Source organism: Equus asinus, chromosome 10, assembly GCF_041296235.1.
Source record: "Equus asinus isolate D_3611 breed Donkey chromosome 10, EquAss-T2T_v2, whole genome shotgun sequence".
In the NCBI taxonomy this organism is placed as follows: domain Eukaryota; kingdom Metazoa; phylum Chordata; class Mammalia; order Perissodactyla; family Equidae; genus Equus; species Equus asinus.
The window spans coordinates 19,837,447-19,863,917 of NC_091799.1; the positions used below are offsets into that span (position 1 = coordinate 19,837,447).

Genomic DNA, 26,471 nt, shown 5'->3' on the forward strand with positions numbered 1-26,471 from the left:
AAAACAGACACATGGATCAATGGAACAGAATTGAGGGCCCAGAAATAAAACCATACATCTCTGGGCATCTAATCTTTGGCAAAGGAGCCAAGAACATACAATGAAGAAAGGAGAGTCTCTTCAATAAATAGTGTTGGGAAGACTGGACAGCCACATGCAAAAGAATGAAAGTAGACCATTATCTTACACCATACACAAAAGTTAACTCAAAGTGGATTAAAGATTTGAATGTAAGACCTGAAACCATAAAACTTTTACCAAAAAATGTAGGCAGTGCACTCTTTGACATCACTCTTAGCAATATCTTTTCAAATATCATGTCTACTCATGCAAGAGAAACAAAAGAGAAAATAAACAAATGGGACTACATCAGATTAACAAGCTTCTGCACAGTAAAGGAAGCCATCAGCAAAATGAAAGACAACTCACCAACTGGGAGAAAATATTTGCAAATCGTATATCCGACAAGGGGTTAATTTCCAGAATATATAAAGAATTCATACAACTCAACAACAAAAAAGTGAACAACCCGATCAGAAAATGGGCAGAGAATATGAACTTTTCGTTTTTTGATTTTTTCCTTCTTCTTCTTCTTCTCCCCAAAGCCCCCCAGTACATAGTTGTATATTCTAGTTGCGAGTCCTTCTGCTTGTGCTATGTGGGACACCACCTCAGCTTGGCCTGATGAGCGGTTCTGGGTCTGTACAAAGGATGCCAACTGGTGAAACCCTGGGCCACCAAAGCAGAGCTAAGTGAAATAAGTCAGAAAGAGAAAGACAAATACCATATGATTTCACTCATGTGAAAGATAAACACATAGATAAGAACAGATTAGTGGTTACCAGAGGGGGAAGGGGGCGAGGGGAGGATGAAAGGACTATAAGGGACACATATGTAAGGTGATGGACAAAAACTAGACTTTCGGTGGTGAACATGATGCAGTCTATACAGAAAAAGAAATATAATAATGTGCACCTGAAATTTACAGAATGTGATAAGCCAATATGATCTCAATAAAATAAAAATTTTAAAAATACAGTGTGTGGGGCGAGCCTGGTGGCGCAGCGGTTAGGTGCACACGTTCTGCTTCAGTGGCCCAGGGTTTGCCGGTTCGGATCCCTGGTGGGGACATAGCACCGTAGGTGTCCCACATATAAAGTAGAGGAAGATGGGCGCAGATGTTAGCTCAGGGCCAGTCTTCCTCAGCAAAAAGAGGAAGATTGGCGGCAGATGTTAGCTCAGGGCTAATCTTCCTTAAAAAAAAATACAGTATGTACAACAGAAAAAAAAGAATTTTAATCATTCATTCCATCGGTATGTGTAAATAACTAGTATATGTCAGGCCGTATGTTAGGTGCTGGGAATATTTTAGGGAAGAATGAGGGCTCCTGAAGAATAGGGCCTGCAAAGTAGAAGAGGTCCAGTTAGTTTACTTGGGATAGAAGTGGTAGGTCTGGTGGGTCTAGATAGATAGTCTGAGGAGTCCTTTGGATTCAGTAAGCTAACGCCACACTCCTGCTATATTCTAGGCCCTAGGAGACTGGAAAGTGGGTGAGGACAGTTTTTTCCTTTACATAATTTACAGTTGCATGAGAAGGTGAGGAAGGAGGTGGTGAGGGTGGGTAGAGAATAAAGTAAAACCACAAGACTGCAAATCAAATTGCTAAGGGGCACAGAAGATGGAATTAATTTGGACTTCCACCTTCTTGGAAGAGGAGACGTTTGAACTGAAGGACAAAAGAAGTGTTTTTCTTGATCAGTAACTAAGTGCCAGGCATTTTATGTCCATTTTATTTGCTTTTCCAGGTAAGGAAATAAGATTCTGAGAGGTGCAGTTAACTTGCCCAATATTTAAGGTCTGGCAGCTAGGGAAGTGGCAGAGCCAGGATTCAAACCTGGATCTGGCTGACCCCAAGTCTGTGCCCTTAACAGCTGTTCACTATTACTTTAGCAATACTTTAGCATGGGACCAGATCTTGAAGGGTGTTAACTGCCATGATAAGGAGTTGGAATGCTAACACTGTGGAGAGCCATCGTGTATTTCAGAGCTGGTGACGGGCATGGTCAGTAGTTTGAGAAAAATCGCACTGATAGCAGTAAGGAGGTAAAGGTTTGGAGAGAGGAGAGGTTTTAGAGACAGGGACAGAGTTGGGAGGCTGCTGCAGTGGTCTCACTGAGAGGTGAAGCTTGAATTAGGGCAGTGGCAGTGAAGATGAGAAGGAGAAAAATTTGAGAGACCTTTCAGAGGCATTTGGATGCAGTTGAGACAGAGGAGTTAAGATTCCTAGCTTGAGTGACAGAGTAGGTGGTGAAAGCCTTAACTGAGATAGAATTTAGAACGAGAGACAAGCTGATGCGGAAGAAAATAGGGCTTGGGCATGTTGAGTTTGAGATTCTGGCTGCGTTTGCAGAGCCATCAAGTCATGAGGCCGTGTGAGAGGAACTCTGGAGTCTAGTTGGGCTTCATGAATTGCATTGGTGTTGAGGAATAGTTTTGCTACAAGAAGTATTTTTCTTTTTGTTCTAAAACCTGAATTGATGGCATTTCTTGATTTAGGGGCTATTCTGGAGAGTGTTGTTCAACTCCAAATTTGTCAGCTCATTGTGGGTTTATTACTTTTATTTTCCTTTGATAAAAATTACTTAGCCTGTCATAGGAAGGTGTCTAAGTTATATTTTCAACTTATTTTTTCCAGCAGCCTGTCACAGAACCTGGCACATAGGGTGTTCTTAATAAATTTTGCTGGGTGCCTTAACATAGGATACATTTAAAAATCAACCGTTTTTCTTACCTAAAACTCATAAACACTGTGTGGTATTCTTTTAAATCTCCTTTTTGTTCATAATTATAATATTTACTGTTTTGTTTCTAATTATAAAAGTAATATATGCTCATCATAGAAAGTGCAGAAAAATGTAAAGCAGAAAATTAAAATTACTCATAATTCCACGTCTGAGCGAGAACTCTCATTCACTTTTTTTCTTGTGAGAAAGAGTGTCCCTGAGCTAATATCTGTGCCATTCTTCCTCTATTTTTTGGATGTGGGACACTACCATAGCTTGGCCCGACAAGTGGTGTGTAGATCCACACCCAGGATCCAAACCCACGAACCCTGGGCCACAGAAACTGAGCGTGGAACCCAAGCATTATGCCACCAGGCCGGCCCCTCTTGTTCTCTTTTGCAGGTATTGGTATAGTAGGGATTTAAATACAATAAGCATCTTTTGCTTGGGTTACTGTTCTCTTGGATGGAAGTGTAAATTTTTTTGTCTAGGAGGCCTCTGCTAACCTCTTTTAGTCCGAGTTGGTTCTGAGCTCTCACGACAGCCTGTATTTTCCCATCTTAAAGCTTTTATCACATTGTACAATACAGACCAGCAGACCTTGAGTTTGATGAGGGTCTGCATTGTGTCTCACTTAACTCTGTCTTCAGAGCCCTGCATGGTGTTTCAGTGGGTGTTTGTTGAAGGTGTGAGTGACTAAGCAAGGCGGGGCCACCCCAGTTTTCCTTCTCCCTGTGTTGAACCCTTCCTTGGGTTCTAATGATGCCTCCATTCCTCCAAGTCTGTATTGTGGAAAACATAAATTGCCATGAAGTGAAACTGTATGATGTGATTTTTGTTTATTGCTAGTTGCTTTTTAATAGTTAGATGTTAGGTCTTTGGAATATTGCTTGCCTTGATGTGTGATGAATACTTTTAATCCTTTGGTCACCTTATTTTTTTAATAAGTTAATTACTTTCTATTATATTGATGGATTGTTTTATGTTTTAGATGATTCCCTCTAAATATTGCAACACAGGGACTATTCGATAGAGCTAACTGCCACCACCTTGAGTTTTTTCAGAAGAGGCTCCTTATTAAAAAATATATAATTTCAGGGTTTGTGCAAGGTACTTTTCCCCATCATCAGTGCCTCAAGATGGAAGATTAAAAAGATAAAGTGCTTCATTCATTTAATAAGTATCTACCATATTTATTCTCATAGTTTCCCCCACACTTGCTGTTTCACTATGAAATAAAGAGGATAAAGGGGTTCATGGGAGTACCGTGTAACTGTCTGCTTTCATTTCCTAAACAACAGTGACTGCCCTGCCTCGGCTGACAGTGTCACAGTTCTCTGGAGTCTCGGTCCCCCAGCACTTCTCCCTGGGCAGCTCCTCAGAGCTAGCTCCTTTTGTGGGAGACTGCTTTAGGCAGTGCCTTTGGTGTGTTTGTTAGAAGAGGGCGGGAGAGATGATTTTCAAGCCTTGGAGAGGGGGAATTGATTACATTTAGAGTAACTTTGGGGAAGGAAGGCACTGATGTTTAGAGTAGGGGCTTTGGAGTCCGGCAGACATAGGTTTGAGTCCTGGCTTTTCTGCCTTGGTTATGGGATCCTGAGCAGATGATTTATAAGCTTTAGTTTTCTCATCTGTAATATGAGAGTAATGATAGATCCCTACCTCTTATAGTGATTGTGAGAATTAAATGAGATAGGCAAACATTTAGCAGAGTGAACTTAACTGTTAGCTCTAAATAAATGCTAGCTCTTGTTGTAGTAATAAGTATTATTACTGGGGCTCCTATAGCATCTGTCTTTGGCCTAATGTGACCGTGTAGTAGGCTTGAGTAATAGAAATGGATCTGATTTCAAAACTTAGGCCCTTTCTAGCATACTGCTCTGCATTTCTAAAGCACTTTACAGTTAGTGAAGCACATTCACGTTTGTCATCTCGTTGAATCTTCGTGTCTTGAGATCCTATGGTCTCTGTAGTCCCTCACCTCCAGTCTTTAGAAGGAAGAAGAGGAATAAACAGAAATAAGAAGGAAGAGCAATGACAGGCACCTGGCCTGGGTCTGAAAAAGACATTGAGAAGAGAGTGATAAGAGGGCAATAAACCCACTCCAGAAATGTTTTAATTTTAACCCTTTGACTACCTAAGTCAAAACACTTGCTGTTTAGAGATGTCTTTGCTAGTCATTAGAATTTTTATTTCAAAGCTGAAAAACTTGCATCGGGGTGTGTGTGTGCACATGTGTGTATGCATGACAGTATGTGTGCATTATGTAGGAGAATTACTTTTTTAATTATTTGCTTTATAACAGAGACAAGGCTCAGTAAAAAAACATCAGTGGATCTAATATTAGATACTGGGTTATCTGAGAAGTGGAATTTCTCTGAAAATGTTTTTAAAACTGATTTTATGTGTTTCCTTACCCTAGTTCTGATCTTTTTTTTTCTCCTTAGAATGATAGAATTATAGAATGTTAAAGATAGAACTACTTGTTGGCTCAAGTCCCTCCGTCTCCCTCTCCTACAAGGAAACAGACCCATAGAGGAAGGGAGGAGGGCTGGATGGAGGAAACTAACGTTTATTGAGTTCCTCCCATGTGTCCTGGTAGGCATTGGAGTCATTCATGTGTTCGTTCTGTAGTTCAACAGATATTTTTTGAGAGTCTTCTCTGCACCAGGCACAGTGCTAACCGTTGTGTACAGAGCAGTAAACAAAGCACACATTGTTACGGCTGCCCTCAGGGACGCTCAGAGGCTAATGAGGAAGGCATGCACTGAAGATGTACAGAAATAAATGCATAATATCAACTTGTTAAGTGTTGTGAAGGAAATGAACAGGATATGTGTGAGAGAATAACTGTGGAAGGGGCTTCTTTCTATAGGATAATGAGTGAAGGTTTCTCTGAGGAGGTGTCATATGAGCTGTGCTTTTAATAACAATAACAATAACAATAATAATCCTCAAAAGAGTCCTCTGATAGGTTCTATCATTATCATCATTTTACATAAGAGGAAAGAGAAGAACAGAGAGATTAAGTAACCTGCCCAAAGCCACACATTAGAGGATGCAAAGATCATGAGAAAGAGCCTTATAGATATAATGCATAGCACCCACCATGGCCTGGAAAGTGGGAGAAGCAGGCTAGGTACACACACACACACACACACACACACTCACACACATACACACTGCAAGAAAGCCACACACACACACACCCCCACTGCAAGAAAGCCGGTAGCGAAAGCATGCTGAGCAGACGGGGGAGTGGCAGTAGAGTGAAGTTAGAGAGGTAGCCAGGGGTCAGATCATGCAGTGCTTTCTTGGACACTGCAAAGAATTTGGATTTTATTCAAAGTGTCATGGAAATCACTTATTGAAGGAATTTACATAGAAGTGTAAATATGATCAATTTGAGTTAAAAAATCTAGCTTGTTGTCAAGAACAAATTGGAGTGCGCAAGAGTACAGGAGGTCAGTTTGGAATCTGTTAGAATAGTCCAGGTGAAACCTCATGGTATTTTGGTGGCAGTGGAGATGGAGAGAAGTGGGATGGTTTTGAAATATATATTTTTCAATTTTTTACATTGAGATAAAACTCACATAAAATGTACCACTCTAGGGCCTGGCTCCGTGGTTGAGTGGTTAAGTTCGCACGCTCCGCTGCTGCGGCCCAGGGTTCGGATCCTGGGCGCGGACATGGCACCACTCATCAGGCCACGTTGAGGCAGCATCCCACATCCCACAACTAGAAGGACCTGCAACTAAGATATACAACTATGTTCGGGGGGTTTGGGAAGATAAAGCAGAAAAAAAAAAAACCAACTAAACTAAACCTTTAAAAAAATAAAAATAAAATGTACCATTCTAATCTTTTTTTTTTGGAGGAAGATTAGGCCTTAGCTAACATCTGCTGCCAATCCTCCTCTTTTTGCTGAGGAAGACTGGCCCTGAGATAACATCCATGCCCATCTTCCTCTACTTTTTTATATGTGGGACGCCTACCACAGCGTGGCTTTGCCAAGCGGTGCCATGTCTGTACCCGGGATCCAAACCAGCGAACCCGAGGCCACCGAAGCGGAACGTGCGAACTTAACCACTGTGCCACCTGGCCAGCCCCTCTTTTCTGTTTCTTTTATCCACCAATCTTCGGGTCATTCTCCTCTCTCACTGAAGGCTTGAGTTCTTGGCTCATAGTCTTCTTTCGCACCCCGACTCCTGTCATCATCCTGGGCAATTTCATCTAAAGCAAGAATCTGTCCAATTCCCATGTCTCAATCCCTGGATCATGTCATCATCCCCAATGCCTTTCCATCCACTCTGCCTCCAATCACTTATTGCAGTGGGTACACCAGAGATCTGCACCAATTCCAAAATCTCAAATTAGAACATCCATCCACTAAATATACTTTAATAGACTTTCACTTCATTTATTTGTTCAAGTAATCCCTCAGTTCTTCAACTTACAATCTACTGATGCATCACCTTTTAATTATCTATCAGTCACCCTTATGTCCCAACACCACCTTCAAGATTACATGATACATCATTATAGTCACCTCTACGCATAAAGAGTTTTAACACTCTCCTCCTCCATTGGACTCAGTTGGCAGAACACCAATCTTGGATAAACCCAATCCTCTGTATTCCTCAGCTAAACATTACCAGAGAAAAATCATGTAACTGTATCGACTGATTTCACTTTAAATTCATAATGATAAACCTCAAACAGACATCAGCACTGTAGAGCAAGCCTGCATCTCCTGATCCAAACTGCACCCCACCCAAGACTACTATTGCACATTCTTCTCTCCTCAAACTTCTTATGAGCCTCCCTTAGCTTCAGCTCCTGTCCTTTGCTCACGTACTGCCATCAGATGAGAAGTATTCTTTATTAAGAAAATAAGAGCTTTTGGAAAGAAACTCTCTCATCCTTCCATCATTAAATTCACACACTTACCTGGATTTAATCACCTTCTCTCCCTCCACTACCTCCACCCCAAGCCTCGAATTCACTCATCTCATTATCTCATTAAAGATCAATCTCTCCACTTGTGTTCTATTTGGCTCTTACCTTCACAAGGACTTCACTCCTTCACTTTTCTTCACCTTCTCCTGCATTACAACCTCTCCCTCTCTTGGCTTCCATGACATACGCTCTTGGTTTTTCGCCATCCTCTCTCGTCTGTCCTTCTCAGTATCCTTTGCAGATTCCTCCTGCTCTGCAGTCTCTCTTTGTTAGCATTCTTTGGCCTCTCAATTGTGCTCTCTTTTGTCTATCTCTACACATTTCCCCTAGGTGATCTCACCAGTCTCAAAGCTCTAATACAATCTATATCCTGCTGATACCCAAATCTTACCTCCATCTCAAACTTCTCCCTGGATTCCAAATTCGTACATCAAATTGTCTACACAATATGCAGAAAAGTGTCACGCTTAAACTTAAGTTCAAAATCTGAACTTTTGACTATCCCTTACATTCTCCCACCCCAAATCACAACAGCCTCCCTCATTTCAGTAAATGCTGTCAGCACAAACTCAGCTTGATTCTTCTTTCTCCTTCATACCGTCTACCTACTCCCTTAATAGGTTCTATGTGTCTATTTCAAAAACATACTTCAATGGAAAAAGAACAGCCTCTTTAGCAGATGGTGCTGGGACAACTGGATAGTCACATGCAAAAGAATGAATTTGGACTCCTACCTCACACCATATACAAATATAATTCAACACAGATTAAAGACCTAAATGTAAGTCTAAACCTCTAAAATTCTTGGAAGGAAACATAGGTGTAAATTCTTCATAACCTTGGACTAGGCAGTGATTTCTTAAATATGACACTAAAAGCACAAGCATCAAAAGAAGAAACAAATTGGGCTATATAAAAATTAAGAACTTTTCGTGCTTCAAAGGACACTATCAAGAAAATGAAAAGACAAACCACAGAATGGGAGAAAATATTTGCAAATCATACATCTGATAAAGATCTATTATCCAGAATATGTAAAGAATTCTTACAACTCAGTAATAAAAAGACAAGCAATCTGATTTAAAAATAGGCAAAGGATTTGAATAGACATTTCTCCAAAGAAAATATACAAATGGCCAAAACACACATGAAAAGATGTTCAATATTGTTAGTCATTAGGGAAATACAAATCAAAAATCACCATGAGATACCACTTCATACCCACTAGGATGGCTATAAATTTTTCTTTTTTTAAATAACTGAAAATAAGAAACGTTAGCAAGGATGTATAGAGACTGGAACTTTCATACATTGCTGGTAGAAATGTAAAATGATGCAGCTGTTCTGGAAAACAGTTTGTCAGTTTCTCAAAAATTAAACACAGAGTAAACCTTCTGACTCAGCATTTCCTTTCCTAGGTGTACCCTAAGAAACTCAAAACATATGCTCACATAAAAACTTGTATGTAGGTGTTCACAGTAGCATTATTCATAATAGCCAAAGAATGGAAACAACCCAAATGTCCATCAACTGATTAACAGATAAACAAAATCCATACAATGGAATATTATTCAGCCATAAACAAGAATGAAGTACTGATCCGTGCCACAACATGGACGAACCTTGAAAACATTATGCCAAGAGAAAGAAGCCAGACATAAATGATCACCTGTTGTGTGAATCCATTTATAGGAAATGTCCAGAACAGGCAAATCTATAGAGACAGAAAGTAGATTAGTGGTTTCCAGGACTTGGGGGTAACAGGGAACTGAGAAGTATGGGGCTTCTTTGGGGGATGGTGGAAATGTTATGGAACTAGATAGTGGTTATAGCTGCATAACATTGTGAATATATGGGAAACCACATAATTGTGTACTTTAAAATGGTTAGAATGGGGGCCAGCCCCGTGGTACAGCGGTTAAGTGCGCACGTTCTGCTTCGGCGGCCTAGGGTTCGCCGGTTCAGATCCCGGGTGCAGACATGGCACCGCTTGGCAAAGCCATGCTGTGGTAGGGGTCCCACATATAAAGTAGAGGAAGGTGGGCATGGATATTAGCTCAGGGCCAATCTTCCTCAACAAAAAGAGGAGGATTGGCAGCAGGTGTTAGCTAAGGGCTAATCTTCCTCAAAAGAAAAAAAAAAAAGAAACAGAAAAGAAAGAGGAGAGGATGGTGTAGTTGGATGGCTTGGGTCTCAAGGGAGCAGGGATTTTTGCAAGAAAGGAGAAGTAATAGTTTGAAAGTAGCAGGGACAAGAATACCTACTCCAGCTCCTGGGTTTGAAGATTTGAGGTTAAAAAGAAAAAAGAAAAAATCTTCTAGACAGCAGAGAAAGCAGTATCCTCAATGGCCAGCAGGTTTCAATTAAGACAAAGAGGTAGAGGGAATGTGTTTTATAAAGAAGTGATGATTTATGGAAGTTTGCTAATTAGTGCAGGAGTTCCAGAGGGGAGTGGAAGGTTGAGGAGGGAGGAGGGTTAGGGTGTAGGAAGGATGGGGTATATATAGAGAGCGCGGTGTGGGTATGGTGGTTAGGGCAGTAATGAAAGGCCAGGGACCCTTGAACTTCAGTGCAGGTGACTGAAGTAAACAGAAATACTGTATCATGGAATTAGTACCCCATGGTCTCTGAGAAGGCAAATCTTTGGTTCCAGGGCTACAGGCCTGAATGCTTCCTCAGAGAGTATGGCAGCTTCCCATGCAGCTTATCCCAAGGTCTCAAGGAACGATGTGGCAATTTTCAGGGAGGGCAGCTGATGCCAAGGTCTCATGATGACTTTTCCAAGGTCACACTGAATAAGTAGCAGAGCAGATCTCCTCACACCAACATCAGGTCCGCTCACCACTCTGGTTTGTTTATTTTGGTGGAGTGCTCATTTACCTTATTGCTGGCAGAGCTGGATCTGTTAAACCATTAGAAAATGAAAATTAAAAGGAAAAAACCCTTAAAACTAGACAGTGTTTCCACTTTGGGACCAGTCCAGGCTCATTAAGCAGGTCTGTGCAAAAAGGATGAGAAATGGCTGTGCTGCACACAGGCCCTGGAGAGCATTATTCTGGCCCAGTAAGGTCTGCATCACTGTGACTGTGTGCTTTACCTTGTGCATGTGCTCTGTCCACAGGGTCATGTAGGCACAACAGCAACCAAGAAGATCGACGTCTACCTCCCCCTGCACTCAAGCCAGGACAGACTGCTGCCAATGACCGTGGTGACAATGGCCAGCGCCAGGGTGCAGGACCTGATCGGGCTCATCTGTTGGCAGTACACAAGCGAAGGACGGGAGCCGAAGCTCAAGTAATCCTCCTTCTTTTTGGCTGCTCTAGTTTCTGGCTGTTTCCTGGCCACCCATTCTGCATTCTGGGCCCGGTCAGTCTTTCTAGGCATTGGCCTGAGAACCAGACGTCCACACTGATCCAGGTCAGGTTGCTCACCTGATCTTGCACCTGTGTACCTTGGCTTATCTCAGAGAATCTGCTTGCAAACTAGATTGATAAGTTTATGAATCCAGGCGTGAGGAAATGCATCGTAGCAGTTCCCAAACCCTTTTGTGATGCTTGCTGATAAAAGCAGCTTAGAAGGTAGTGGGAGGGAAGTAATAGTGTTGGACAACTACCATGAGTTGGGCACTGTACTGGGCACTTCATACCTGGTTTCTCATTTAATTTTCCCAGAGCTGTGGTGAGCATTATGCTCCTCATTCTGCAGAGGAGGAAACTCAGGGTCAAGAGTTGTTATTTGCTGAAGGTTACACCAATGGGAGATGGCACAGTCAAGCTTGGATTCCCAGTCTGTTTGATGCCAAGGTTTTTGCTTTATTTCTGTTGCTCTGAATTACAGTTTCCTTTGTTATCAGTCAGTGGCTTGGTTTTTCTCTTAGTCACTAGGCTCTCCTCATTAAACAGTTATGTTAAAAATGTAGCGCTTGAAAGTAAAGGCTCTGTGTCTGTACGTCATAACTTGAATTTTGAAGTGCTTTGCTGCATTGGTTCTCCCATCCTTGAATTTCTTATCTGACAGGCACCTTCTTCTAGCTTCATGTGCTCTTCCCAGCAGTAGGGTTTGGGATACAGCAAAATGGATGCCTTCCATTTGTGGGTGCCTTCATTTTGGAAATGTATTCGCATGGAGGCTCTCTCTTCTCACATTTTCAGAGGCAGAATGATCCAGTCTGCTGTTGTTTTGTTTTTCTTTAGGTGCATTAAATTTGCACTTAAAATTACTCTTTCACGTTCTTATTGACATTGCCATCCACATTGCCTGAATAAATTGTGAGTATAAAGATAATCTTTATTGCTCCTGTAGCAGTAGAAAGCCTTTTCAAGCAGGATACCACCTAGGCTCAGAAAAGTGTTGTCACCAGTTCTGCTTAGGTCTGAGCCATGGTGTTGGGCCTCTTCAGCATGAAGTGGAAGCAAGAAGACACAAAAGAGAGTCACAGTGATGTTGTCTGAGTTAATCCTTAAAACAGTGCTTAGTGCAGGAACTGAAACCAAGAGAGGCAAAGGAATTGCTCAGGGTTACACAGCTAGGAAGTAGCAAAGACAGAGTTGAATTGTGACATACATGTTACAGATGAGGAAACTAGAGCTTAGAGAGGCTAAATCACACTGTAGGTGATAGAAGTGGTCTTTAAACCCAGGATCTGGCTCCAGAGCCCTGGATCTCCACTGTTGCCTTATACTGCCTTCCATGGAACTCTGTTATGGTAATAGTAAAACATTTATTGAGTCTGTAGTTATTGCAGGCACTGGGCTAGATCTTGACATAGAGAAGTGAAAAAGGCAGTTCATGCCATCGAGGAGCTTATTGTCTAAGATTAATAGGCAATCATAATGTAAAACAATAAAAACGCAAAGTAAAGTCAGGTTCTGTAAGAAGATCTGACTCCATATTTGGTGACTAGAGTGGAGTCATGAAAAGCAGCCTCGATTAAGTGACATCTAAACTGAAACCTGAAGGAGGAGTAGGAAAAGTGATGCAGAGAGGTTGAGAGGAGGGTATTGTAAACAGAGGGAAAAGCGTGAACTTCCAGTTATGATGGCCCTTTAAATTTATGCTTCAAAGTCTGTGTTCTGCTCCAGATACATAGTAATGATAAATGAAATGTGTTATTGACACGCTTGTACTTTAATAACAAGATAAACATCCTAGTGGGCTGGAAACAGAGCCAAGCACAGAAATAGGCAGAGTGTGCTAGGAGTCAATTCTTCTAGAGTATTACTTCCCAAAGAACATGCTGTGAATGAGTTTACCAGTATGTGAAATAATAACATATCAAGATAATGTAATAATTCTATGAATGCATCAACCAACATATTCTCATATTTTAAGGGAACTATAAAGGGGCATTGACTGTTCCACAGTCAAAATGGGAAATACATTCCTATCAGAAACTGATAAACGAAGCAGACCAAAAATTAGTAAGGACAAGGAAGATTCAAACCATTTAATTAGCAATTCTGAACCCCCAAAAGAGAGATTGTCTTTTATACTAGTTTGAAAGCTTCTGAAGTTGAGTACATCTTAACATTTATATTCCTGAGGGTACCTAGCATGTTGACATTTTTTAATCGTTGTTCTGTTTGTACTTAAGTGTTAGAATAGATCCTTATTTGATCTTTTCCAGTAGGTTGACCCTGTGGAAGAGCTCTTCATTTATATGAGACCAAATTGCTAGATGAATGGAAGAGCTTTCCTCCAATTCAGCCTGGTTGTCAAGAAAACCATTTATTTAAGAATATCATTCTCCTGTCTCTGTGCCTTGAAAATGGTCTCTGGTAGTAGACTTTGGCTCCAGGGGAGGAATGGAGAATTTGGCTGGAGTTCTTGGCTTCCTTTACACTTATACCTGTTAACTCCTGAGAAAGATTGGAATGTGGTATTTAAGCTGATTCCTGCTTGTTTTGATGCACTGATTTTAGGGGAAATATTTGAAAGAAACTGAAATAATTTCATTCTCTAGGTAGTTGAATTTTTTAATTTAGACTTTGTTAAATTCATGTTTATTGAATTTTTATCAGAAAATGTAGCCTATATAATTTCTACTTAGAGATTTATTTATATTTTGGGGGCATACTAGACAAAAAATTTTTTATAAATATTCTGTGGATTCTGGAAAAAAATTATCCTCTATAGGTTACAGAATTCAATATATACTTATAAGTCACCATCTTTAATTACTCTTTTGTTTGTGCATTTTTTGACTGTTCTGTGGATGATTAAGAGAAATGGATTGAAATTTCTGTTTTCTTGTGTTTGTCAATTTCTCTTGCGATTTCAACAGTTTCCACTTTATATGTATTAGTGCAGGAAAAAATCATGCATTTCATATCTTTATTGTGAATTGTACTTTTTTCAGTATGAAACACTCCTAATGTTTTATTTATGTATTGTGTCCTGCCTTTTTCTTTGCTTTATTTCAGTAATAAGAACTTTTCCCCCATTCTTCTTTGCACTTGTCTGATGTATCTTTGTTCAACCTTTTACCTTTTTTACCTTTATCTTTTTGTTTTAGATATGTTGAATAATTTTCTGAGGTTTTTCTTTTTTGACCCAATCTAAGTCACTGTGTTTTCATAGGGAAGTTTATCTTACTAACATTTATTGTAACCACTGATATGTTGTTTTTGTGTTAGTCAACTTGGTTTAAGCTTTGTTTTTTTTTTTTTTTTTTTTTTTTTTTTTTTTTTTTATTAATGTTATGATGGATTACAGGCTTGTGAAATTTCAGTTGTACATTTTTGTTAGTCATGTTGTGGGTACACCACTACCCCCTCCGTGCCCTCCCCCCACCCCCCCTTTTCCCTGGTAACCACCGATCAGATCTCCTTCTCAATATACTAATTTCCACCTATGAGTGGAGTCATATAGAGTTCGTCTTTCTCTGACTGACTTATTTCGCTTAACATAATGCCCTCGAGGTCCATCCACATTGTTGTGAATGGGCCAATTTCGTCTTTTTTTATGGCTGAGTAGTATTCCATTGTGTATATATACCACATCTTCTTTATCCAATCATCAGTTTCTGGGCATGTAGGCTGGTTCCACGTCTTGGCTATTGTAAATAATGCTGCGATGAACATAGGGGTGCAACGGACTCTTGAGATCTCTGATATCAGGTTCTTAGGATAGATACCCAGTAATGGGATGGCTGGGTCATAGGGTATTTCTATTTTTAACTTTTTGAGAAATCTCCATACTGTTTTCCATAGTGGCTGTACCAGTTTGCATTCCCACCAACAGTGTATGAGGGTTCCTCTTTCTCCACAACCTCTCCAACATTTGTCGTTCTTGGTTTTGGATGTTTTTGCCAATCTAACGGGGGTAAGGTGATATCTTAGTGTAGTTTTGATTTGCATTTCCCTGATGATTAGCGATGATGAACATCTTTTCATGTGTCTATTGGCCATATTCATATCTTCTTTTGAGAAATGTCTGTTCATGTCCTCTGCCCATTTTTTGATCGGGTTGTTTGTTTTTTTGTTGTTAAGCAGTGTGAGTTCTTTGTATATTATGGAGATTAACCCTTTGTCGGATAAGTGGCTTGTAAATATTTTTTCCCAATTAGTGAGCTGTTTTTTTGTTTCAATTCTGTTTTCCCTTGCCTTGAAGAAGCTCTTTAGTCTGATGAAGTCCCATTTGTTTATTCTTTCTATTGTTTCCCTCAACTGAGGAGTTACAGTGTCCGAAAAGATTCTTTTGAAACTGATGTCAAAGAGTGTACTACCTATATTCTCTTCCAAAAGACTTATTGTCTCAGGCCTAATCTTTAGGTCTTTGATCCATTTTGAGTTTATTTTGGTGTGTGGTGAAAAAGAATGGTCGATTTTCAATCTTTTGCATGTGGCTGTCCAGTTTTCCCAGCACCATTTGTTGAAGAGACTTTCTTTTCTCCATTGTAGGCCCTCTGCTCCTTTGTCGAAGATTAGCTGTCCATAGATGTGTGGTTTTATCTCTGGGCTTTCAATTCTGTTCCATTGATCTGTGCACCTGTTTTTGTACCAGTACCATGCTGTTTTGATCACTGTAGCTTTGTAGTATGTTTTGAAATCAGGGATTGTGATTCCGCCGGCTTTGTTTTTCTTGCTCAAGATTGCTTTAGCAATTCGTGGTCTTTTGTTCCCCCATATGAATTTTAGGATTGTTTGTTGAATTTCTGTGAAGAATGTTCTTGGGATTCTGATTGGGATAGCATTGAATCTGTATATTGCTTTGGGTAGTATGGACATTTTAACTATGTTTATTCTTCCAATCCATGTGCAAGGAATGTCTTTCCATCTCTTTATGTCATCGTCAATTTCTTTCAAGAAAGTCTTGTAGTTTTCATTGTATAGATCCTTCACTTCCTTGGTTAAGTTTATCCCAAGGTATTTTATTCTTTTCGTTGCGATTGTGAATGGGATAGAGTTCTTGAGTTCTTTTTCTGTTAGTTTATTGTTAGTGTATAGAAATGCTACTGATTTATGCACGTTAATTTTATACCCTGCTACTTTGCTGTAGTTGTTGATTATTTCTAATAGTTTTTCTGTGGATTCTTTGGGGTTTTCTATGTATAAGATCATGTCGTCTGCAAACAACGCGAGTTTTACTTCTTCGTTACCTATTTGGATTCCTTTTATTTTTTTTTCCTGCCGAATTGCTCTGGCCAGCACCTCCAGTACTATGTTGAATAGGAGTGGTGAAAGTGGGCACCCTTGTCTTGTTCCTGTCCTCAGAGGGATGGCTTTCAGCTTTTGTCCATTGAGTATGATGTTGGCTGTGGGTCTATCATATATGGCCTTTATTATGTTGAGGTACTTTCCTTCTATACCCATTTTACTGAGGGTTTTTATCATAAATGGGTGTTGGATCTTGTCGAATGCTTTCTCTGCGTCTATTGAGATGATCATGTGGTTTTTGTTTTTCATTTTGTTGATGTAGTGTATCACGTTGATTGACTTGCGGATGTTGAACCATCCCTGTGTCCCTGGTATAAATCCCACTTGATCATGGTGTATAATCTTTTTGATGTATTGCTGTAATCGGTTTGCCAAAATTTTGTTGAGGATTTTTGCATCTATGTTCATCAGTGATATCGGCCTGTAGTTCTCCTTCTTTGTGTTGTCCTTGTCAGGTTTGGGGATCAGAGTGATGTTGGCTTCATAGAATGTGTTAGGGAGTTCTCCATCTTTCTCAATTTTCTGGAACAGTTTGAGGAGAATAGGTATTAAGTCTTCTTTGAATGTTTGGTAGAATTCTCCAGAGAAGCCGTCTGGTCCTGGACTCTTGTTTTTGGGAAGGTTTTTGATTACCGTTTCTATTTCCTTTCTTGTGATTGGTCTATTCAGATTCTCCATTTCTTCCTGATTCAGTTTGGGGAGATTGTAGGAGTCTAGGAATTTGTCCATTTCTTCCAGGTTGTTCAATTTGTTGGCATATAGTTTTTCATAGTATTCTCTTATGATCTCTTGTATTTCATTGGTATCTGTTGTGATTTCTCCTCTCTCATTCCTGATTTTATTAATTTGCGCTTTCTCTCTTCTTTTCTTGGTGAGTCTGGCTAGGGGTTTGTCAATTTTGTTAATTCTTTCGAAGAACCAACTCTTTGTTTCATTGATCCTTTCTATTGTCTTTTTTGTTTCAATATCGTTTATTTCTGCTCTTATTTTTATTATTTCCCTCCTTCTACTGACTCTGGGCTTTGTTTGTTCTTCTTTTTCTAGTTCTGTTAGGTGTCGTTTGAGGTTGCTTACGTGAGCTTTTTCTTGTTTAGTGAGGTGAGCCTGTATTGCGATGAATTTCCCTCTTAGGACTGCTTTTGCTGCATCCCAAATGATTTGGTATGTCGTGTTCTCATTTTCATTTGTCTCCAGATAATATTTGATTTCTTCTTTAATTTCTTCAATGATCCATTGTTTGTTGAGAAGCGTGTTGTTTAGTCTCCACATTTTTGCACCTTTCTCTGCTTTTTTCTTGTAGTTGATTTCTAGTTTAATAGCGTTATGATCAGAAAAGATGCTTGATATTATTTCAACTCTCTTGTATTTATTGATGTTTGCTTTGGTTCCCAAAATATGGTCAATCCTTGAGAATGTTCCATGTGCACTTGAGAAGAATGTGTAACCTGCTGTTTTTGGATGAAGTGTTCTATATATATCTATTAAGTCCATCTGGTCTAATTTTTCATTTAATTCTATTATTTCCTTGTTGATTTTCTGTCTGGATGTTCTGTCCATTGGTGTTAATGGTGTGTTGAGGTCCCCTACTATTATTGTATTGTTGTTGATGTCTTCTTTTAGTTCTATTAAGAGTTGCTTTACAAATTTTGGTGCTCCTGTGTTGGGTGCATATATATTTATAAGTGTTATGTCTTCTTGGTGGAGAGTCCCTTTTATCATTATATACTGTCCCTCTTTATCTTTCTTTATCTGTTTTGCTTTGAAATCTACCTTGTCTGATATTAGTATAGCGACACCTGCTTTCTTTTGTTCATTATTAGCTTGGAGTATTGTTCTCCATCCCTTCACTCTGAGTCTGTGTTTGTCTTTGGGGCTGAGGTGTGTTTCCTGGAGGCAGCATATTGTTGGATCTTGTTCTTTGATCCATCCTGCCACTCTGTGTCTTTTGATTGGGGAGTTCAATCCATTTACATTTAGAGTGATTATTGAGACGTGGGGGCCTACCACTCCCATTTTGTGTCTTGTTTTCCGGTTTTCTTCAGTTTCCTTTGTTTCTCGTCCCATGGTTTAATCTGTTCTGATGTAGAGCTACTACTCTCTGTTGTTGTCCTTCTACTTATCTCCTCTGCTCTTGGTTTTGTAGCCCCTTTCCTTTTTTGGATTTTTCAGGAAAGAGGGTTTTCCTGAGGATTTCCTGAAGAGGAGGTTTTGTGGCAATGAACTCCCTTAATTTTTGTTTGGGAAAGTTTTTATTTCTCCATCGTATTTGAAGGATATTTTCGCTGGGTAGAGAATTCTCGGCTGTAGATTTTTGTCCTTCAGATTTTTGAATATATCATTCCACTCTCTTCTAGCCTGTAAAGTTTCTGCTGAGAAATCTGCTGATAGCCTGATGGGGGTTCCTTTGTAGGTTAGTTTCTTTTGCCTGGCTGTCCTTAATATTTTCTCCTTGTCGTTGAGTCTTGCTAGCTTCACTACTATATGCCGTGGAGTTGGTCTTCTTGCATTGATAAAGTTTGGAGATCTATTGGCTTCTGTCACCTGAAGATCCATCTCCCTCACCAGATTTGGGAAGTTCTCAGCCATTATTTCTTTGAATAGGTTTTCTGCCCCTTTCTCCTTCTCTTCTCCCTCTGGTATACCTATAATCCTTACGTTGCATCTCCTAATTGTGTCTGATAATTCTCGGAGAGTTTCTTCATTTCTTTTAAGTCTTGCTTCTCTCTCCTCCTCTGCCTGCAACAATTCTATATTGCCATCTTCCAAATTGCTAATTCTTTCCTCCATATTATCGGCCCTACTGTTCAGAGCATCTAGATTTTTCTTAATCTCCTCTATTGTGTTCTTCATTTCCAATATTTCTGTTTGGTTCTTCTTTATCGTATCAAACTCTTTTGTGACATAGCTCCTGAACTCGTTGAGTTGTCGGTCAGAATTCTCTCTTAACTCATTGAGAATCTTAATGATGGCTGTTTTGAAGTCATCGTCATTTAGGTTATACATCTCATTTTCTTTGGGATTGTTTTCTGTGTATTTGTTGCTTTCTTTCTGTTCTGGAGATTTGATGTATTTTTTCATATTGCTTGATGTTGTTGATTTGTGCCTCCGCATGGAGATAGAGTTTAGTTGCTCCTTTCACTTGTTTCAGCTGCTGCGGTGGGAGGAGCAGCTGTTTATATTTCACCAACCAGGAACCCTGTCCGTAGTTGCTAACTGGGCCTGGGCCCCTCTTCGTAGCCACAGTGGCCCTTTGGATTCCCTCCTCTGCTGTGGGGGCCGTCACAGGGGGGCTTCAGGCTGCAGGTGCCTACTGTTGCAGCCCACCTAGATGTGCTCTCTCCTTGGGGTCTGCAACGGTGTTATGGGCTTTTCCAGCAGCCAGGGGTGGGATCACTTATATTTGTCGCTCCGTTGCTGTCGGCACCCACCAAATCTCACTTGTCCTCTATAGGTCGCAGGAGAGCTATTGGCATCTTCTACAGTCTGTGGTTAGTACACCTAGTTATGCTGCTTTTGCCCTGGGGTCTTCCAGCCTTGTGGCTGGCGGCTGGGTGCCTTCTACTGGTGCTGTGCAGAGGCTTTCCCTAAGGCTGCTGTGAGCCTGTAGGGTTTCCCCCTAGGCTACTAAGCTGGGTCTCTGGAACTCTCTCCAGCCCCAGTCCTCTCCGAGATCTCCGGCAATCCCTAGACCCACGGGGCGGGCAATGGCAGCTGGGGGTCGCCCCGCCCTCAGGGCTTCTCTCCTGGCCTCTCCCGGAGCCGTGAATGCTGGGCGTGGCCCCTCTGCCAATGACAGATAGGGAGTTTTGTCTGCTGCCCGGGCGGAGTTCCGGCGCTTCCCCTCCGGGTCGCAGGACCGGCCTTTGAAAATTCCCCCGGCCCCGGTCCTCTCCGAGATCTCCGGCAATCCCTAGCCTCACGGGGTGGGCAACGGCAGCTGGGGGTCGCCCCGCCCTCAGGGCTTCTCTCCGGGCCTCTCCCGGAGCCGTGAATGCTCAGCGTGGCCCCTCTGCTAATGGCAGACAGAGAGTTTTGTCTGCTGACCGGGCGGAGCTCCGGTACTTCCCCTCCGGGTCGCAGGACCGGCCTTTGAAAATTCCCCCCGCCCCGGTCCTCTCCGAGATCTCCGGCAATCCCTAGCCCCACGGGGCGGGCAACGGCAGCTGGGGGTCGCCCCGCCCTCAGGGCTTCTCTCCGGGCCTCTCCCGGAGCCGTGAATGCTCAGCGTGGCCCCTCTGCTAATGGCAGACAGAGAGTTTTGTCTGCTGACCGGGCGGAGCTCCGGCGCTTCCCCTCCGGGTCGCAGGACCGGCCTTTGAAAATTCCCCCCGCCCCGGTCCTCTCCGAGATCTCCGGCAATCCCTAGTCCCACGGGGCGGGCAACGGCAGCTGGGAGATCTCCGTGCCCTCCGTGTCTCTCTCTGGGACCCTCCGGGCGCCCCGAGCACCAGGCTGGATCCCCCCGCCAATGGCGGGGAGAGACTCTCCCCGCGGGCTCAGGTGTGCAACTCCAAAGTTTCCCTCTGCGTTTAGGAGTAATTGCAGGGGGTTTAGGTAGGGTTCTGGTCACCTGTTTCCACCGTCGCTCCTCTGTTGTGTTCTCGCTCCTGCCCTAGACGTGCGTGGATCCTCTGGGGGCGTCCGTTGGAAGAAAGCCGCTTGCGGGTACCAGGCTGCCCGTCGGGGTCGGAGAGCCCTCACCTATTTCCACATCCTCCCGGAGGAAAGTCCATCCGCCTTCCGATGTATAGTCAAGCTTTGTTTTTTATACTTTCTTTTTTATTTCAATTTATTTTTAATTCTGAGGCTGGTTACTTGTAAGATTTTTTAAAAATTTCTAATAGACTATTTTTTAGAGTAGTTTTAGATTTACAGAAGTTACAGAGATTCCCACATATCTCCTTCCTGCCCCTCATTTCCCCCTGGTATTAGCATCTTGCCTTAGTGCAGTACATTTATTACAATTGGTGAACTGAGGTTGATACATTATTTATTAACTAAAGTCAGTAGTTTACATTCTTTGCCTTTTACAACTCTAATGATTGTATCATATAGAGTGGTTTCACCACCTTAAAAATGCCCTGTGCTCCATCTATTCATTCCCCTCTGTTCCCACTCCCATCTCTGGCAACCACTCATCTTTTTGCTGTCTCTATAGTTTTGCATTTTTCAGATTGTCAACTGGAATCATACTATACGTAGCCTTTTCAGACTGGCTTCTTTCACTTAGCAATGTGCGTTTAAGTTCCCTTCAAGTCTTTTTGGGGCTTGATAGCTCATTTTTCATATTGCTGAATGATATTCCATTGTGTGGATGTATCACATTTTGTTTTTTCATTCATCTATTGAAGGACAGCTTGGTTGCTTCCAATTTTTGGCAGTTATGAACAAAGCTACTATAAACATTCATGTACAGGTTTTCATGTGGACGTAAGATTTTTCAATTCATTTTGCAGATGCCTAGGAGCACAATTGCTGGATTGTATGGTAAGCCTCTGTTTAGCTTTCTAAGAAACTACCAGACTTTCTTCCAAAGTGGTTATACTCTGTGCCGTTGCCATCAGCAATGCATGAGAGTTCCTGTTCCACATCCTCACCAGCATTTGGTTTTGTATGTGTTTCGGATTTTAGCCATTCTGTGTGCAGTAGTATCTCATTGTTGTTTTGATTTGCAATTCCCTAATGAGGTACGTTGAACATCTTATCATATGCTTATTTGACATCTGTTTGTCTTCTTTGGTAAGCTGTCTGTTCAGGTCTTTTGCCTACTTTTTTAATCAGGTTGTATTTTTTTGTTTTTTAAAGATTTTATTTTTCCTTTTTCTCCCCAAAGCCCCCTGGTACATAGTTGTGTATTTTTAGTTGTGGGTCCTTCTAGTTGTGGTATGTGGGACGCCGCCTCAGCATGGCTTGACGAGCGGTGCCATGTCAGCATCCGGGATTCGAACTGGCAAAACCCTGGAACTGGTGAAACCCTGGGCTGTCGAAGCAGCTGTGGCTTGTCTTTTCATTCTCTTAACAGCATCTTTTTCAGAGCAGAAGTTTTTCTTTTTTTTTTAAAGATTTTATTTTTCCTTTTTCTCCCAAGGCCCCCAGTACACAGTTGTGTATTTTTAGTTGTGGGTCCTTCTAGGTGTGGCATGTGGGATGCTGCCTCAGCATGGCTTGATGAGTGGTGCCATGTCAGCATTCAGGATTCGAACTGGCAAAACCCTGGGCCGCCGAGTCAGAGCGCACAAACTTAACCACTTGGCCACGAGGCCGGCCTCAGAAGTTTTTCTTTTAGATTGGCGTCTGAGCTAACATCTGTTGCCAATGTTCTTTTTCTTTTTTCTTTTTTCCCTTCTCCATCCCAAAGCCCCCTAGTACATAGTTATACTAGTTGTAGGTCTTTCTGGTTGTGCTATGGTTGTGCTTTCTGGTTATGCTATCAAACCGCCTCAGCATGGCTTGATGAGTGGTGCCATGTCCGTGCCCAGGATCTGAACTGGCGAAACCCTGGACCAGTGAAGTGGAGCACACGAACTTAAGTACTTGGCCACAGGGCCAGCCCCCAGAAGTTTTTAATATTAATCAACTCCAGCTTATCAATTTTTTCTTTCATAGATTGTGCTTTTAGTGTTATTTAAAAGTCATCACCAAACCCAAAATTACCTAGATTTTCTCCTGTGTTATCTTCTAGAAGCTTTATAGTTTTGTGCTTTACATTTAGGTCTATGATCCACATAGAGTTAATTTTTGTGAAAGGTGTAAGGGCTGTGTCTAGATTTTTTTTTTTTTTTTTTTTGCATGTGGATGTCCAGTTGAAAAGACCATCCTTTCTCCATTGAATTACCCTTGCTCCTTTGTCAAAGATCAGTTGACTGTATTTGTGTGGTTCTATTTCTGACCTGTAAGATCTTTAAAAACATTCCTTAATTTATATTTCTCCATCAGATTCAAGAGTGAATATCTTTTAGTAACACACATTTGTAAAAGAGAGAAAAATAAAATTCAGTGAGGTTTTACCCTGTCATGAACTTGAGATGGGAGGTAAGCACCTGCTCTTTACACAAAACCACATTTACTCTACTTCATAGATAATTTAGGGGATTTTCAAGGGTAATTTTGACTAGTCCCAATTTGTGTGCAGAGACTTTAGTCATATATTATGGCTCCATTGTATATTAGAATGACCATTCCTTCTTGCCTCCTTCTTTTCACTTGTTCCTTAGACATTCAACGTATTTCACTGGTCTCTCATTTACTATTGCTCTTTATCAGGCTACTGACAGGTGAGCTACTAAAAGCCTGAAGAATGTTGCTGTAGTCTAGAAAACTGGAGTAGTATACTTTGGAGATTATTGCAATGCTCAGTGAGTGGAAATTTCTGGCTTTAGAGCAGTTTCTGTCCAAAAGAAATATAATACAATCACCTCACACCTGTTAGAATGGCTATCATCAAAAAGACAAGATATAACAAGTGTTGGCGAAGATGTGGAGAAAAGGGAACCCTTGTGCACTGTTGGTAGGATGTAAATTGGTATAAGCACTGTGGAAAACAGTATGGAGATTCCTCGGAAAATTAAGAATCGAACTACTCTGTGATCCAGCAATACCTCTTCTGGGTATGCATCCAAAGGAAATGAAAACAGGATCTCGAAGAGATAATTGCACTCCCATCTTCATTGCAGCATTATTCACAGTAGCCAAGATAGGGAAACAACCTGAGTGTCTGTCTGTGGATGAACAGATAAAGAAGACGTGGTGTGTGTGTGTGTATACACACACATATATATGAATATATATATATATATACACATATGCAATGGAATATTATTCAGCCATGAGGAAGAAGGAAATCCTGCCATTTGTGACGATATGGATGGACCTTGAGGACATGATCCTAAGAGAGAGAACCCAGGCAGAGAAAGACAAATACTATATGATATCACTTGTGTGTGGAATCTGAAAAAGCCAAATTCAGAAATAGAGATTAGAATGGTGGTTGCCAGGGACTTGGGGGATAGAGGAAATGGGGAGGTGTTGGTCAAAGGGTACAAATTTCCAGTTATAAGATGATAATTTCTGGGGATCTGATATACAACATAACAGTTATAGTTAATACTGTATTATACTTGAAAGTTGCTGAGAGAATAGATCTTAAATGTTCGTACCACAAAAAAAAAAATAATTATGTAACATGATGGAGATGTTAGTTAATGCTACTTGGTGGTAAACATTTTGTAATATATGAGTGTATCAAATTAACATGTGGTACACCTTAAACTTAGACAGTATGTTAATTATATTTCAATAAAGCTGGAAAAATATATAATGCAAGCTGCAAATGTGAGCCACATTTGCAATTTTAAATTTTCTAGTAACCACATTTTTTAGTTTCCCCAAAATGAGTGAAATTTTCATAGTGTATTTTATTTAACCTATTGTATCTAAAATATCATTTCAGCATGTAATTGATATAAAAATACTAATGAGATATTTAATGTTCTTTTTTTTGTCATAAGCTTTCAATTTCTGGTATTTATTTGCTATTCACAGCACATCTCAATTCAGACTAGCCACATTTCAAGTGCTCAGTTGCCACACGTTGGAAAGTATATCTATAGAGTATACCAAGACATGGTGTAGCCGTGCTATGGAGTTCACTGCCATTCACATCATTCTAATGTAACCTCAGCTACCTAGAGCCCTTGGGAAACTTGGTAGGTTTTATAGATAGTTGAGGGTTTATCTCATTCAGTACCGAACTTTATTTTAATAATTTTTCATAGAGGGGCCGGCCCAGTGGCACAGCGGTTAAGTTGGCATGTTCCACTTCAGCGGCCCAGGGTTTGCTGGTTCAGATCCCGGGTACAGACCTAGGCACCACTTGTCAAGCCATGCTAGGCACATATAAAGTAGGGCATGGATGTTAGCTCAGGGCCAGTCTTACTCAGCAAAAAGAGGAGGATTGGCGGCAGATGTTAGCACAGCGCAAATCTTCCTCAAAAAAGGTAATAATTTTTCATAGAAACTCTCTAAAATGTGTGAACATTTTCCCCTGCCTTCTTAATCAGAGTAACAGCATAGTGGTTAAGCATATGGGACCAAAGCCCAAGTGTGGGTTTGAATTCTGGTGTTAACACTTCGCATCAGGGTGATCTTGGATGAATTACTTCAGCTGCATGTACTTCAGTTTTCTCGCGTGTAAAATGAGGATATCAACTTTCTAATAGGCTAGTTTTGAAAGTAAAATGAAAAAATACGTGGCAAGTGCTCAGTAAATGTTCATTTCTGTTGCTGCTGAGTAACTACAGCCAGCTACTACGACAACTGATACTAGCAGTAGTTCAGCAAGAGTAGCATAGTTTAACCCTTTCTTAATGACTCTAGCACTTGTGCTGTGGGAAGATACACTGATGTGGGCTTATGAAAGGATGTATGAATTTGACCTTACGTTATATGTTTTCTGACAACTTTGCAATTTGAATTCTTTATACGTCCCCGTTTTTGCTGTCCACATGCCCACCTCTCTCTTCTTCTCCCATTTCTAGGTTGCTGCTTCTAATTTGTATTCTGTAGAGTCACTGTTGAGAACGACTTGCCAAAATAATACAGCCTAGGAGGCCCTTCCCATTCTGCCCCCAGCCATGCTCCCGTGCATCCTGACGCATCACGTTCCTTAACCGGCAGCTTCTTGGCACTGATACCATGTCTGCTTTTGCTGTTTCCTTAGTCAGAAATGCCTTTCTCACTCCTCTTCTCTGGAAATCCCGCTTAACCTCAAAGGCTTAAGCCCTTTGTCGTTCCTTCATTCAGACAATATTTATGGAGTCAGGCCCTCAGTATTGAGGATAAAATGGAAACCAAGAGAAATGCGATTGCTGCACTCAAAAAATTTACAGTTTGATGGGGAAGAAGAAATTATCAAGTGTAATAGCACTTAGTAACTGGCTCATTTCCCTTATCATTTGTATTCATTCATGCATTCAATAAATATTTATTGAGTGTTTGCTATATACCAGGCATTTTGTTGGGTATACGGTAGTGAGTGGAACCAGACATGGTCTCTCTTTCATGAATTCCACA

The 26,471-nt window shown here is 41.0% G+C and overlaps 1 protein-coding gene across 13 annotated transcripts in view; it reads left to right on the top strand.

The window, feature by feature from the left end:
- MAPKAP1 (MAPK associated protein 1) overlaps window positions 1-26,471 on the top strand; it is a 231,373-nt gene that overhangs the window by 96,203 nt on the left and 108,699 nt on the right. For all 13 annotated transcript variants that reach the window (XR_011506228.1, XR_011506229.1, XM_014840673.3 and 10 more), the window contains one exon: window positions 10,865-11,037. Coding sequence is in view for 11 of the 13 variants with exons in the window: in XM_014840673.3 (XP_014696159.1) it covers window positions 10,865-11,037 (173 nt within the window). In the remaining 2 variants the exon portion in view is untranslated. The remainder of the gene's footprint in view (window positions 1-10,864; window positions 11,038-26,471) is intronic.